At 46.2% G+C, this 13,558-nt stretch overlaps 1 protein-coding gene across 5 annotated transcripts in view; it reads left to right on the top strand.

The window, feature by feature from the left end:
- The window catches only part of CPEB1 (cytoplasmic polyadenylation element binding protein 1), a 99,158-nt gene that overhangs the window by 83,227 nt on the left and 2,373 nt on the right, over window positions 1-13,558 (top strand). For all 5 annotated transcript variants that reach the window (XM_007129815.3, XM_007129812.3, XM_055087904.1 and 2 more), the window contains 8 exons: window positions 1,457-1,683; window positions 3,419-3,671; window positions 6,233-6,346; window positions 6,663-6,752; window positions 7,648-7,784; window positions 10,761-10,959; window positions 12,265-12,359; window positions 12,959-13,039. In XM_007129815.3, the coding sequence (XP_007129877.1) occupies window positions 1,457-1,683; window positions 3,419-3,671; window positions 6,233-6,346; window positions 6,663-6,752; window positions 7,648-7,784; window positions 10,761-10,959; window positions 12,265-12,359; window positions 12,959-13,039 (1,196 nt within the window). The remainder of the gene's footprint in view (window positions 1-1,456; window positions 1,684-3,418; window positions 3,672-6,232; window positions 6,347-6,662; window positions 6,753-7,647; window positions 7,785-10,760; window positions 10,960-12,264; window positions 12,360-12,958; window positions 13,040-13,558) is intronic.

The raw sequence follows: 13,558 nt of genomic DNA on the forward strand, positions 1-13,558 counted from the left end.
TGATAAACGTACCTTATTTTGAGCTGAGAGGGAAGTGGTTGGCCAACGGAGAGCAGGTTGGTCTGATCTTGCACATACCCTCCGTCATGAATACCCTGAAAGAATGCTTTCACTTTGATTTCATGCTTGGAGAGGTTTATTCCTGCCTCAGGAGGCTCACCACAGCCCCAGCCAGACATTCAGGCAGACTTTCAGGCTGATTTGGACCCTGAAAGAAAACCAGCTCTGATGACCTGTGTCTCACTCAGGTACTAGTGAGTAATTGTGAGGTAGAGCCAGTCACAGCCACCGTTTATTGAGCACTTTCATATGTAAACGCATTATTTTGGTTTCACCTCACAGCCTTTTTGAGGGGGATGTTTTCCCTTTTCTCCAGATGAAAAAACAAAATCAGATTAATATGGCTTCTTTCTTACCTAGCTTTGGTGCCACCATAGCTCCATGGCCAAAGCCCTCTTGCACCCCCTCCTCGTGGATAAAAGGGTGTTTTGCTTTGCTTTGGATTCCTTATTTCCCCAAGGCCAAGTGTGGGAAAATGCTGCTCTCCCCTGCTGTCCACTTTACCTCCCTTATCTTTCCTGGCCTCTGCTTCACTCTTTTTTGATGTTTAATATTTAAATATTGTGCACTGGGTACTGCTGTGCTGAGCACTTTCCATCTGCTGTCTTAATTATTGAACCCTCCTGACAATGTTATGAAATAGTTGGTATTCCACCCAAGATGCCATGAGAAAATGGAGACCCGGAGAGCTTCCCAGAGCACGCAGCCATATAAAGGTGCGTCAGACCCAGGGTTTCACCCCAAGATTGTCGTAAGCCAGAGCCGGCTTAACCACAGCATCACTCTGCTTCCATCCTAAATGTGTGAAGTCCAAGGGTGCATAGAAGAGAATCTGCATATGCTAGAATTTTGCATAAAGGAATCTCTTAGATGAGATGGTATGCTTATGCTCTCCCAGACTTCTGGGGTGTGCCGTGAAGTTCTGTATTTTAGCTATGTAGTGTTAGAAAAGTGGGAGTTCCTCTAATAAACACAGTAAGGAAGGAGTATGGTTTGAGCTTCCTAATTGTGCTGAAGGCATCTCCTATGGCAACACGGGCATGTGTGTCCAGACATTAATAGCAGTTGTGACCAGGGTCCCCAGTGGTACAGGTTCCCAGATGCTGGCCCTGACCCCGTAAGCCTGGGTGGCAGAGAGCAGGAGCTTTGCTGCTTCTGTTGCAGCAGGAAGTTGGGTCTTCAGAATGCCATCCTGTCCCTTCCGCTCATGGACCCCGGGTGTCTGTCTGCTCGTTACACTCTTAACTGCCGCTCTGTCATGCTTTCGGTGGTTGTGGCTTGGTCCATCTTGCTGGGTGGCTGTGGGAGGGAAAGGCAGGGGCTCTTGGCTGGAAAGAAAACTAAGAGGTCAGGAGACTTCCTTTTTATTTCCTCCCTTTTTTTTCTCTCTTCCTAGTATTGAGCATGCTCCACAATCCATTGGGCAGTGTCCTGGGGAAACCCCCCTTGAGCTTCCTGCCTCTGGACCCCCTTGGATCTGACTTGGTGGACAAGTTTCCAGCACCCTCTGTTAGAGGATCCCGCCTGGACACCCGGCCCATCCTGGACTCCCGTTCTAGCAGCCCCTCTGACTCAGACACCAGTGGCTTCAGCTCTGGATCAGATCATCTCTCAGATTTGATTGTATGTAACTTGCTGCAGAGTGGGGTGGGGAGAGCATGTGAGCTGGAGGTGGGATGCATGTCCACTAGAATGCAGGCTGTGAGGTGGCATGATGGGAGGTATGGAGACATGTATAGAACTTTCCATCCTCGACAGATTAGAGGGTGTCTCGTATACCCATTATACCCATCGAGCAGTACATTTCAGGACCTGAGCTGAGGACTCTACAGGTTACTCCAAGAGCTGTTGGGAAAGTTAGTTTCAAAAGTAAATATGGTAGTCCTGGCAGTGTTCTGTTTCTTGACCTCCATGGGTGTTTTCTTAGCCTTTAAACAGTATCATTTTTGTACCTTTATGTATGATACCTCAAATATTTTAACTGATGATTTTAAGAATCACAAGGTAGTAATCAGTGGGTCTAGGGTTTTAATCCAGATCTGACTCCAGCTCTTTCAGCGGCCATGACGAATCCATGAAATAATGTCTCCGAGTTAATTTTTGCATCTCCTGCTCTGCATCTACAGACACGTGTGACATGTGTGGCACTCGTGCTAAAGGGAGTTGGAAGTAGATTACGATAGATGAGGAATAGGGGATATTAGAAGTAAATATATAGGAATGGCAAGGAGAAATCATCCTAAAGTAAAATGCAATTTAAGGTGCCTTCTGAGCCTGCTTCTCTACTACCAAAGCCACTGAGCTGACTGTTCAGTGAATATAATGGCTATTTTCCTTCCCCCTTCTCCTCTGTATCCAAGACTGGCAACTCTGGTTGTTGCCATGTCCCATTCATAGCATGACCTCTTAGGGCCCACCTTGCCTCCCACCAGTCTGTCCTAGGATATGAAAGCTGGCGTTGGTGTCCCCACTACTCCCTGGTTTTATCTGTTCAGGGTGTGTTTCCAGAAGGGTAACTACAAGCAGGGCTCCTTTGATTCTCTGGGCTGCAGTTTTTATTCCCCTATAAAATGGGATTAGATGGGATGCTTATAATTCTTTTCATTACTTTATATGGGCCTCAGTCTTGGAAATTTGCCTCATAACCAGCTTTAATATTTGGGGGTTTCGTTTAAAGAACTTTTCTCTGATTCCCACCCCAAAGGTTAATTGGTGAAGGGGTATGAACAGACAAGTCACAGAAGAGGAAATAGAGGCAGTATTTGAACTTACAGGAAATATTCTATTGAGTATTTTAGCTTATTTTTTGATAAGGTGGTATCATTTCTACCCACTTAAATTAGTAGAATTTAGATCCTTGACACAAGCTTGTTTTTTTTAGAAACTTGTGTTCTCATACATTTCTAATAGAACACAGAACCTTCATAGAAAGCATTTTGGCATTCTACGTCTAGGAATCTGACCAGAGAACACACAAAATATGAAGAAGCTACATTTTATTTAAATGTTTTTAAATAAAGTTTAAAGTTTTTATTTATAGTCCTGAAAATTTGCAAAGTATCTAAATGTTTAACAGTAGGGGGAATAGGTCAGTGAAGTGTAGCTTGTTCCCTAAATAGAATATTATAAATTAATTTAAAATGGTTATGAAGACTGGCAACGTGGAGAAAAAGACTGAACTGGGGAGAAAAGAATTTGTTTAAATTATGGTATAAGGACAGCTAATCTTAACGCATAGGAAGAAAGTCTAAAAGAAAATATATCAGATATTGGTATTTTTCATAATTTCTATAGTGTGATTATTACTTCTATAAAAACTGTCCTTTAAAAACCTCTATCTTCCTTTTTTCTTCCCTAGTCAAGCCTCCGAATTTCTCCTCCCCTGCCCTTCCTATCTCTGACGGGGGGTGGTCCCAGAGACCCTTTAAAGATGGGGGTTGGGTCCCGGCTGGACCAAGAGCAAGCTGCTCTGGCTGCAGTCACGCCCTCCCCAACCAGCGCATCAAAGAGATGGCCAGGAGCTTCTGTGTGGCCATCCTGGGACCTCCTTGAAGCTCCCAAAGACCCCTTCAGCATAGAGAGAGAGGCCAGGCTACACAGGCAAGCTGCAGGTGAGTGTGGCTGGGGGCCTGGGGCCTCGTTCTCGGGCAGTGAGTAAGTGACCTTAGTTCACAGACTGGGGAACTGTCCACAAGAGGACTTGACTGCATGGTGAAGTCTGCTTCTGCACAGAGTGGTCTATTCTGAGGAGTGAGTGTTAATGGGGACACGCTTGGTAACTTTTTTGAGGCTGAGCAGAGAGGAACAATAGATAATCTGGCACACCGGGTTGTGCCTGTTAGGGGTTGGATCCATCTCTGAGTTTTGCTCTTCTGTGGAGATTGTGCACTGCTCTCGCTTTTGATTCTTTTCACGGGTGCATGTGTTCAAGAGAAACTCTGGAAATGGTGCCTAGAATTTTGTGTACCTCCCCCTTTCTAATTCAAAGATATATCAGGCACAACCCACGCTGGAGCTTTCTTCCCCAGGGCTTTCTGATTGGTATACACAGGGATGCACTGGGGGGTGGGTGGTCTATTTGTCAACCTCCAAGGTAAGGGATGTCCCCAGGTGTACTGGTCTCTCAGGAACCCTTAGATTCTGTCGTTTAAGTTACCTTAAATCCATTATTAAATCTGTTCTTCATCTTATACCAGTACTTGGAAGCAAATGAGCTGTATATGTCATTGTTTACTAGTGCTTCAGGGAGATGCTCACTGACCACTATTTTAAGGTTCTGGAATTGATTAAATGAATGTTCAGTTTCTCCATTCTCTTTGTTTCCACAGGTTTCAATATGTCTGTCTTTCTACTCACAGAGCTAGACCTGATCTCATTCTCCCCAGCAGTGCTGCTGCCCTATTTTAATGGTTTCGGCAACCTGTGTTTGTACTTCCTCTGTTGCCATTGTTTTCCTATGAAATGACTTTACTGTGCTTTTGGATGAGGCCATTATATCGACTTCTGTTTTTGTTCGCAAAATATTGCTGATGGTGCCTAATTTCTTGCTGTAGCAACACATTGGGCCTATGCCTTTTAGAGAATGGCCTTCCATGTTATTGTCCTTAATGAAAATGGTGGTTCATTTCATTAGCTATCTGCTCCAGTGCTGGAGGAGGAGAGTAAAATAGGCGAGGACTAGCCATTACCCACTAAGGTCAGTCTCTGATCTGGAAGGGCACGGACTGAGTGGGGACAGGATTAAAGACTGATACGATAGAAGGCCCGGTGGTGTCTCTTTAGGTACCATAACGATAGCTTTGGAAATGATGGGGAATTGTTCTGACTTGGAACAGTTGTGACATTCTTATCTTGTTGGGTTGCTGGTGCTTATTTTTATTGGCAGTGTCCTAACTTCTGTGAGTGATGAGTTCAGGGAAACAGTATAATGTTCCTTATTTGAACATTTGGGGAGAAGGTCCATTTGGACCAGTAAGCATTTAGGATGTTGTATGAAAAATTGTCCTGTTTACTTTCAAGTACAGGCATACCTTGTTTTATTGAGCTTCACACACTGCCTTTTTTTTTTTTTTTTTTTTTTTTGCGGTACGCGGGCCTCTCACTGTTGTGGCCTCTACCCTTGCGGAGCACAGGCTCCGGACGCGCAGGCTCAGCGGCCATGGCTCACGGGCCTAGCCGCTCCGCGGCATGTGGGATCCTCCAGGACCGGGGCACGAACCCGTGTCCCCTGCATCGGCAGGCGGACTCTCAACCACTGAGCCATCAGGGAAGCCCAAATACTGCATTTAAAAAAAAAATTTTATTTTATTTTGGAGTGTAGTTGATTAACAATGTTGTGTGAGTTTCAGGTGTACAGCAAAGTGATTCCGTTATACATGTACCTGTATCTGTTCTTTTTCAAATTCTTTTCCCATTTAGGTTATTACAGAATATTGAGTCCCCTGTGCTATATACAGTAGGTCCTTGTTGGTTACCTGTTTTAAATATAGCAGTGTGTACATGTCAGTCCCAAACTCCCAATCTATCAGTACTGCATTTTGTTTTTTTATATACAAATTGGAGGTTTGTGGCAACCCTGTGTTGTCAGATGATGGTTAGCGTTTTTTAGCCATAAAGTATTTTTAAATTAAGGTAGGTACATTGTTTTTTTAGACATAATGCTATTGCACACTTAATAGACTACAGTATAGTGTAAATGTAACTTTTATATGCACTGGGAAACCAGAAGATTTGTGTGACTAGCTTTGTTGCAATATTCGTTTTATTGTGGTGATTTGGAACGAAACCCTGCAGTATCTCTGAGGTGTGCTTATAATTATAAATTTAAATTAATTCGTATTGTAAGCAATGACTAGATAAAACTGCTTTCTGGTTATATGTTCTATGTATGAAAATAGCTTGAGTTTTGATCATTTTTACCCTACACATCTGGTTTGCTATTCCTCTCAGTTTTAGTGGAGACAGAACTAGTGAATTAGGGTTATCATACTGGGCTGACTGGTTTGGTGAGGTGTAAGTTTTCTTGCTTTTCAGAGTAGTCATGGATGTTCTCCCAGGCAGCCAGACTAGGACTGTGGCCTCTTTCCTCCTTCCTGGATAAAAGTTCACCACAGAGAAGGGCAGTGACTTTGTTAATTCTGTGACTCCTGTTTCTCTCTGTCTTCTGCCAAAGCTGTGAATGAAGCCACCTGTACCTGGAGTGGCCAGCTTCCTCCCCGGAACTACAAGAACCCCATCTACTCTTGCAAGGTGTTCCTAGGAGGTGTCCCTTGGGATATTACGGAAGGTGAGCTCTGAGACCTTCTATTTCAAGTGTTGAAGGTGGGGCATATCTTTCAGGAACAAGAAACTTGGACTTGAGGCCAAGAACTGAACCTCTGCCTGGGCACAGGGTATTACAGGAGCAACTGTGATGGGAAAGGTGCACTTCATAGACTCCTACAGTGCTTCTGTGTCTGCTGCATACAGTTGTCACCTGAGACCAAAGGTCAATTCTGAGTTGTCTGTCAAGGAGGATGAGCCCAAGAGAATACTAGTGGCCCTGTGCCTTCCTGGGGAGGATGGTGTCTCAGTTTCTCCCATTCTTTTCCATCTCTTTGCAGCTGGATTGGTTAACACCTTCCGTGTTTTTGGCTCTTTGAGTGTGGAGTGGCCTGGTAAGGATGGCAAGCACCCCCGGTGTCCTCCCAAAGGTAATATGCCTAAAGGTAATAAAGACATGGTAGGAGCTTTTTTTCCCTCCCTAGTATGTAATTGCACTGAGGGATACTGGGGTGTCACAGCTGCATGATGATAATGAGGTTTGGGCACTCCACAGCACAGAACTTTCAGCTCTCGGCACTCCTTCTCAACCTCACACATCCTTCTGTTTCTTCTGAGCCAGTGTTCCATCTGTCCAAACTCACACTGCAGTTGGAGCTGCCTGTGAAACTGCCTTGTGCACTTCCCTGCAAACCTGAACCCCAGCCGTTCCTGACCTCTCAAAACGAGGCGTTTGAAAAGCTTTCCTTTACTTGCCTTTCCTTCCCAGTTAACGTTGTTGCCTGACCTAATTCTGAGCTCCCTTTGGAGTTAGCAGGAATGAGGACCAAGCATCTGATTCCTCACTGGTCTGAAATGAGATCCCTTCCCTGTAGAAAGGAGCAGGTGCTATTTTCACTCTGCCCCATCTTCACTGAAAGTGTTCCGATGAACTGAACCAGTGGTCTAACTAGGCTTTTAAAGGAATACCTCCATCCCCTGGCCCCAGACCTGTCATCACTCCTGCCCCCAGGAAAGCCAGGCTTGCTGACCTGTACATGCTTTGTGTTGTGGGATAAAGAGCTATGTGGTAATGATGGGATCCTCTGTCCTACTTTGCCAATCCCCCTTCCCTTACTAGGGTGGGAGATGGTGTGCTTCTCCCTCCGTTGGCCTGGTTGTCCAGCATAGCAACTGCTTCCATTCAACAAGACTTTCAGGAGTAGGACAGAAACTTGTCTCACCCATAAGGCATCTTTCTCGGAAGAAACTCCCTGCCGCAAAACCAAGGCTGAGGAGTAGCCACCTGAGGGATGTTAATGCAATTTCTCCTTCCATTGGGAATAGGGTATGTATATCTGGTCTTCGAACTAGAGAAGTCTGTCCGGGCCTTGCTTCAGGCTTGCTCTCATGACCCGCTGAGCCCAGATGGCCTGAGTGAATATTACTTCAAGATGTCCAGCCGGAGGATGCGCTGTAAGGAGGTGAGTTGGCACAGTGTCCTTTCTGGATTGGGTGATTGGCATATGAGGCAGTGGATTTCATGGGGTGGGTGGATACACAGGCTGCAGACAAGTATCCCTACTGAGGAAAGAGGGCTGCTCTTCTTGCCCCACGGTGAATACAACAGAATACAACAGAATACAACACTCTCAGCTGCATTAAAAACCGCCCCCCCCACCTTTGGGCCATAATGGTATGTATGTGCTTCTGCCCATGGAAATCAAACTATCTCCCAGATCTCCTTGTATTCTAGCCAGTGCTTCTGTCCCAAACCTCTTGTCTTAGAAATGAAATTGAAATTAGCAGCTTTCTCTGCTTGGACTTAACTGAAAATCTACAGTTGTTTCTCCCTAGTCCTGCTCTCGGGCTGTGCCTTCTCACCTCCTGATCTGTGGTGGGTAGATCCCTCTTTAGCGCACACCTATTCGTGGATGATTTCTTCTTTGCCATTCAGGGCTTTATTACTATGTAGTTTCCTCCATCTGGTTCTCTCTCCTTAGGCCGTCTCTGGTATCAACTTTGTGTGCCCTCAGCATCGTGAGTCTCTAGCATAGAGCCATCCTGCCTGGGAGCCTCATTGCATATTCTTGGACCCTATCTCAGGCTTACTAAGTCAGTTTGGGTGGAGTTTAAGAAACTCCACTTTAACCAAGTTCCTCAGTGGTGCTAGTGGGTGGTGTTTGAGAACTGCTTGTCAAAGGAAGTTTCGAACTCAGGAATTAGTGTTATTTTTAAAAATTTGGTTCCAGAGTACATTACTTTTGTGATATTGGATGAGATATTTAATATAATGAAACTTCATTTCCTCATCTATAGAATGGAAAATTGAAATGCCTCTTTTAGTAAAAAGATTAGCAGTTGCCAGGGGTTATGAAGGGTAGAGGGGATGAATAGGCGAAGCACAGAGGATTTTGAGAATGGTGAAGAGACTCTCTGTGTTACTGTAATGGTAGATACATGCCATTATACATTTGCCAAAAACCCATAGAGTTACAGTGGTAAAACAAACCCCAAGTGTGAACCCTAATGTAAACCATGGATTTTGGACAGTACTGACGTGTCAGGGTAGGTTCCCTGATTGCAGCAGGTGTGCCAGTCCCGTGAGGGGTGTTGAGAGTGGGGGAGGCTGTTTGTGTGTGGAGGCTGGCGGGGGGTTATACAGGAACCCCACATTTTCAGCTGAGTTTTGCTGTGAACTGGAAGCTGCTCTAGAAAGTAAAGTCTATTAAAATCTGTAGGGTAATGGAGAAAAAAATGCTTGTTTTATTGAGATAGTCACATTGGATTTAAAATAAATGATGCATGTGACAAAGCTGGCTCTTTGTTTTACGATGTTTCCTGGTGTTAGTTCACATTTTGTCCTCTGGCTGCGCATGGTGCCCCACAGCTTCCCTGCCTTCTTTCTTGCTGCGTGGAGCTCATGTAGTTATCACAGCTTATGATGCTCTAGGACTTAACAACATGCTCCTTCTTCCCTGTCCCCTGCTTTCACAGTGAGAGGCTGCCATTGCAGCACCACAGGCCCTCACCCTCCTCAGTGCCCTGCAGACACCTTCCTGCTCCTAGTCCCTCCTCATCACCTCACAGTGTTTGAATAGCTTTCTTTGATGCATGGACTGTAGGCAGCTCTGGTTCTCATATCTCTCTGACCCTCTGTTTCCTTTGTGTTTCCCCCTCCACACCAGAGTAGTAGGTATTTGATTCCCCCCTCTCTTCTTCCCCATATCAGACAAGTTACTCACTTGTCTGGCTCTGCTCTTACCTTTAGACCCAGACTCACCTCTCTAGTCTCATGTTTTACTTGAGCCCCACCTTCCTGTGGGGCCTTCCTTTGGCATGCCCTATAATTATAAACTCTTATGTTTAAGAAAGCTTGGAAAGCGTGGTGGCCGTTGAGATGTGGACCAAGATTGTGATACTTTCCCATGGTAATGGAAAAAACGAGATGGGCTTTTGCATCTTCCAATGAAATTGGCTCCCCCTGGTAACTTCTCCCAGGCTCTCTCATTTCAAGGTTATCTAGGTCTAGAACCCATCAGACATGATTCTTCTTGTTTTCCCACCATGCCCAGGCAGTCTGAATTCTGCAGATTCTCCTGTTGAAGAATGTTCTTGATCTTGGCCTGTTCTTTGCCCAGTACCACCAGCCTTCTCCAGGTCTTCATCAGCTGTCCTGTGAACTACTGTTCTGCCTCCTTGCTGGTTTATGCCTCAGATCTCTTCCTGCTTTGAGACCTTTTTTTTTAAACAACAAAAAAAGATCTTCACAGATTAATCTTCCAAAAACACTTACTGATCATCTGTCAACTCACTTCATTCTGGAGCGTTCTGCCTGCTATGCCAGATTTTGTTCTAGGCTCAGGATTTGGAAGCAGAGGACATGGTCAGTTCCTGCCCTAGTGTCACTCTGCTCTGCAGAACCTCAGTGTTCTCCTGTGTGTGACTTTTCACACTACCTCTCTCCAGTTACTCCCACTGCTCCTGTCACAAGCCGTCTAATGAGTACATTGGGCCAGTAACCATCTCATACAGATACCTTCAGCATCCCCATCCTCTGTCCTTCAAGCTCCTATCCTGTCATTCTCTGTGAATCCTTCCTGTCCCAAGGACTCTAGACCATGCTGTCTGTTCATCAGTGTCCATGGTCCTTTGTTGGAACCACTTGGTTGAAGGTTGTAACAGTGCTAGGTTCCTCGGTATGACAGTTTGGGGCTATTTTGCTTACTCTTCAGAATGAGTAGACTACTACTCTACCATTTTTTTAAAAAACCATTTTGGACTCATGGACTCAGTAAAATTCAAGTCTAGATGTGTTGGGGTGAGGGTGGCTTGCTGAGTACCTGTGTGCCTGGGACTGTATGGGGCTCAGCTTAGCATCTCCAGAGCATGTGCCTCTCCATACGAGAGCCTTTTTCTGGCTCCCTACCAGGGCTGATATACCTTTGGGTGGTTTTTAGGTACAAGTGATCCCCTGGGTCTTGGCCGACAGCAACTTTGTTCAGAGCCCATCTCAGAGACTTGACCCCAGCAGGACGGTATTTGTCGGTGCTCTGCATGGGATGCTCAATGCCGAGGCCCTGGCAGCCATTCTGAACGACCTATTTGGTGGTGTGGTGTATGCTGGGATTGACACAGATAAGCACAAGTATCCCATTGGTAAGTGTCCCACTTCTGTGTGGGAAAGCTGGGTGGCCCCTGGGATGTAGACCAAGATTGTGATACTTCCCTATGGGAGTGGAGGGGGAGACCTGACTCAGACCTGCAGATCAGCATATACCAGCAGTATAGCATCTTTTTCTAGATAAGCCACCAGTACTGACCCCTCTGTACCCATCCCTCTCCTATCACTTCCCTTGAAGGGGAGAAAAATGGATAGGAGCACTATAGGAGGTGAAAATGAAACAGGAACTTTGGTTAGAAGCTCTGAGTTCACAGCCAAACCAGTCTGAGACAACAGGTAATATCTCATTAAAAGGCCAGGACTTTCCTGAACTTTCTTGGTTTCCTTTGTTAAGAGGCCTTGAAGAGCAGCCTTGTCTAGGGTCAGAGACCACATGAGGCTGAAGGAAGACTCTGGGTGACTCAGCCAACAGAGTATGGTCATGGCCTATGCTGCCCTAGTGTAGGGGAGTCTGGGGGGCCTAACCACTGGGTTTTGGTCAGCCCCACTGGGAAAGGAGGGCAGTTTCCCAGTCGTGGTAGAATAATCTTAGTGGTGGGGTTTGGAGGTGGAGCAGAGCCTCAACTTCCTGATCAACACATGGCTAACCCACCTTCCCACATGCTCCATCTGCCCACCCACACAGAATCTGGTCAGGAAGGAGCATCATGTGCCTTTCAGTGCCGCACCGCAGATTGAGAACAGGGACTTCAGAGGCTGCAGGGGCAGAGGCGGCACTTGGCAGGATGAGGCTGCTTCTGGCTCCCCTGCTAGGCTCTGGAGTACCTCCAGGCCAGGAGGGCCTTGACTGCTGGGCCTGCCTTCAGAGAGGTGTTCTGTCTGCATCTTGCTTTCCACTCTGAACCCTTGTAACCGTGCCTGTGCATCTGCCTACACGGAGGAGTCTCTTCCCTCCCCATTGTGGTCAGCAGGTCCTCCCCCCATTCCTGAGGGGGTTGTGCCGTCATGGTCTACAGCTACACTGTCTGATACAGTGCCACCAGCTAAATGTGACTCTGAGTGCTTGAAGTGTGCCTAATGCCACATGTTGAAATGATACTATTTTGGATATATTGGGGTAAAGAAAATAAATTAATTAAAATTAATTCCACTACATTTTTCTTCTTCATTCCACTACATTCATTAAATGCGGCTACTAGAAAACTTAAAATTACATAAGTAGCCCACATTGTATTTCTGTTGGACAGCACAGCACTGGTCTAGGAACAGGGTTTCCTGAGTGTTGACAAGTGGCGTTTGGGAGAATTTGGCTGGAAGGTAAGTTTTCCTGTTTTTCCTAGGGTCTGGTCGCGTGACTTTCAATAACCAACGTAGTTACCTGAAAGCAGTCAGTGCTGCTTTTGTGGAGATCAAAACCACCAAGTTCACCAAGAAGGTGAGTGGGTTGGTCTGTACCCTCACTCTGGGCCATCTGAGAGGGGTCTGGGCCAGCCACTACCCAGGGCAGGCCTGAGACGGAAGCTGTCCCTGTCCTGGATATGCTCTGGGGAATGAGCCAAGCTTCCGAGGACACACTTGAGGTTTGGGTTTGGGAGGGGCCTGGTCTTGGTCGACTCGGGGGGATGGGAGCTTGGGACTGTTGAGCCTCCTCAACATGTGGGGTGCCTTCCTGTGCTGTGTTATTTGGCCAGCTTTGCGAGGCAGCCTGACCTCTATTCTCCAGCCTGACCTGCATTTTCTGATAGCTTACTTGTTGCTGGATGATAGAGTGCCATGGTCCGGTTTGCTGAGAAGACCAGGCAGTAGTGAGTGTGGTTGCACACACTCTGTAGAGCCAGCCTGGCAGCTTCTGCAGTTTGGGCACCTGCCATCAAGGATCTCTGTACTCTCTGCCTATGGTTCTCTCTGGGCCCCCCTTAAAACAGGAAACCCCCTGTATTCATATGGATGGCCCATAACATGCCCTTCTCTTCTGGCCCATTTGGCCTCCTGGTGAGAAGCAGCCACTTCATTATCCTATTTTGCTTTGTGCAGGTTCAGATTGACCCCTACTTAGAAGATTCTCTGTGTCATATCTGCAGTTCTCAGCCTGGTCCTTTTTTCTGTCGAGATCAGGTGAGTCCCCTGGGCACTTGAGATGTTTATAAAATCCTCGCCCTCAATTAAAGATTGTCATGTCTCATTTGTTACATGGAATGTTGGAGTTCTCAGGTACCTTGCGATTGTCTTAAGAGCATAGAAGAGGCAGCAGTAATGTTTGCTGATGATCAGACCAGAGACGCACTTGACCCAAAACTGTTGGGAAAGCTCGTTGAGTCTTGATACTTTGGCCTTCTCCTTGCCTGGGATGTTGGTTTTCAGTGTGGCACTATTGGTAATGGTGGTTTTTGAAGACGATAGGAACCTGCTGGGTGTGGTCAGCAGTACCTATGAGCCAGGCACTGTTGTTCTAAGTCTAAGGCCTTCTAGATTGATTTTCCCCTATGCATGGGAGCTTGCTTTATTTACTTCTGAACCTCTGGACTGTTTTGATATTTGTACCTGGTTTGTACCCAGTTGTCAGAAGTAGGCAGAAAGCAGCATGGCAGTTTTTATTGAATGTTTCTGGGTAGTGGAGCACAGATCTGGATGTAT

This window comes from Physeter macrocephalus, chromosome 11 (genome assembly GCF_002837175.3).
Source record: "Physeter macrocephalus isolate SW-GA chromosome 11, ASM283717v5, whole genome shotgun sequence".
Taxonomy (NCBI): Eukaryota; Metazoa; Chordata; class Mammalia; order Artiodactyla; family Physeteridae; genus Physeter; species Physeter macrocephalus.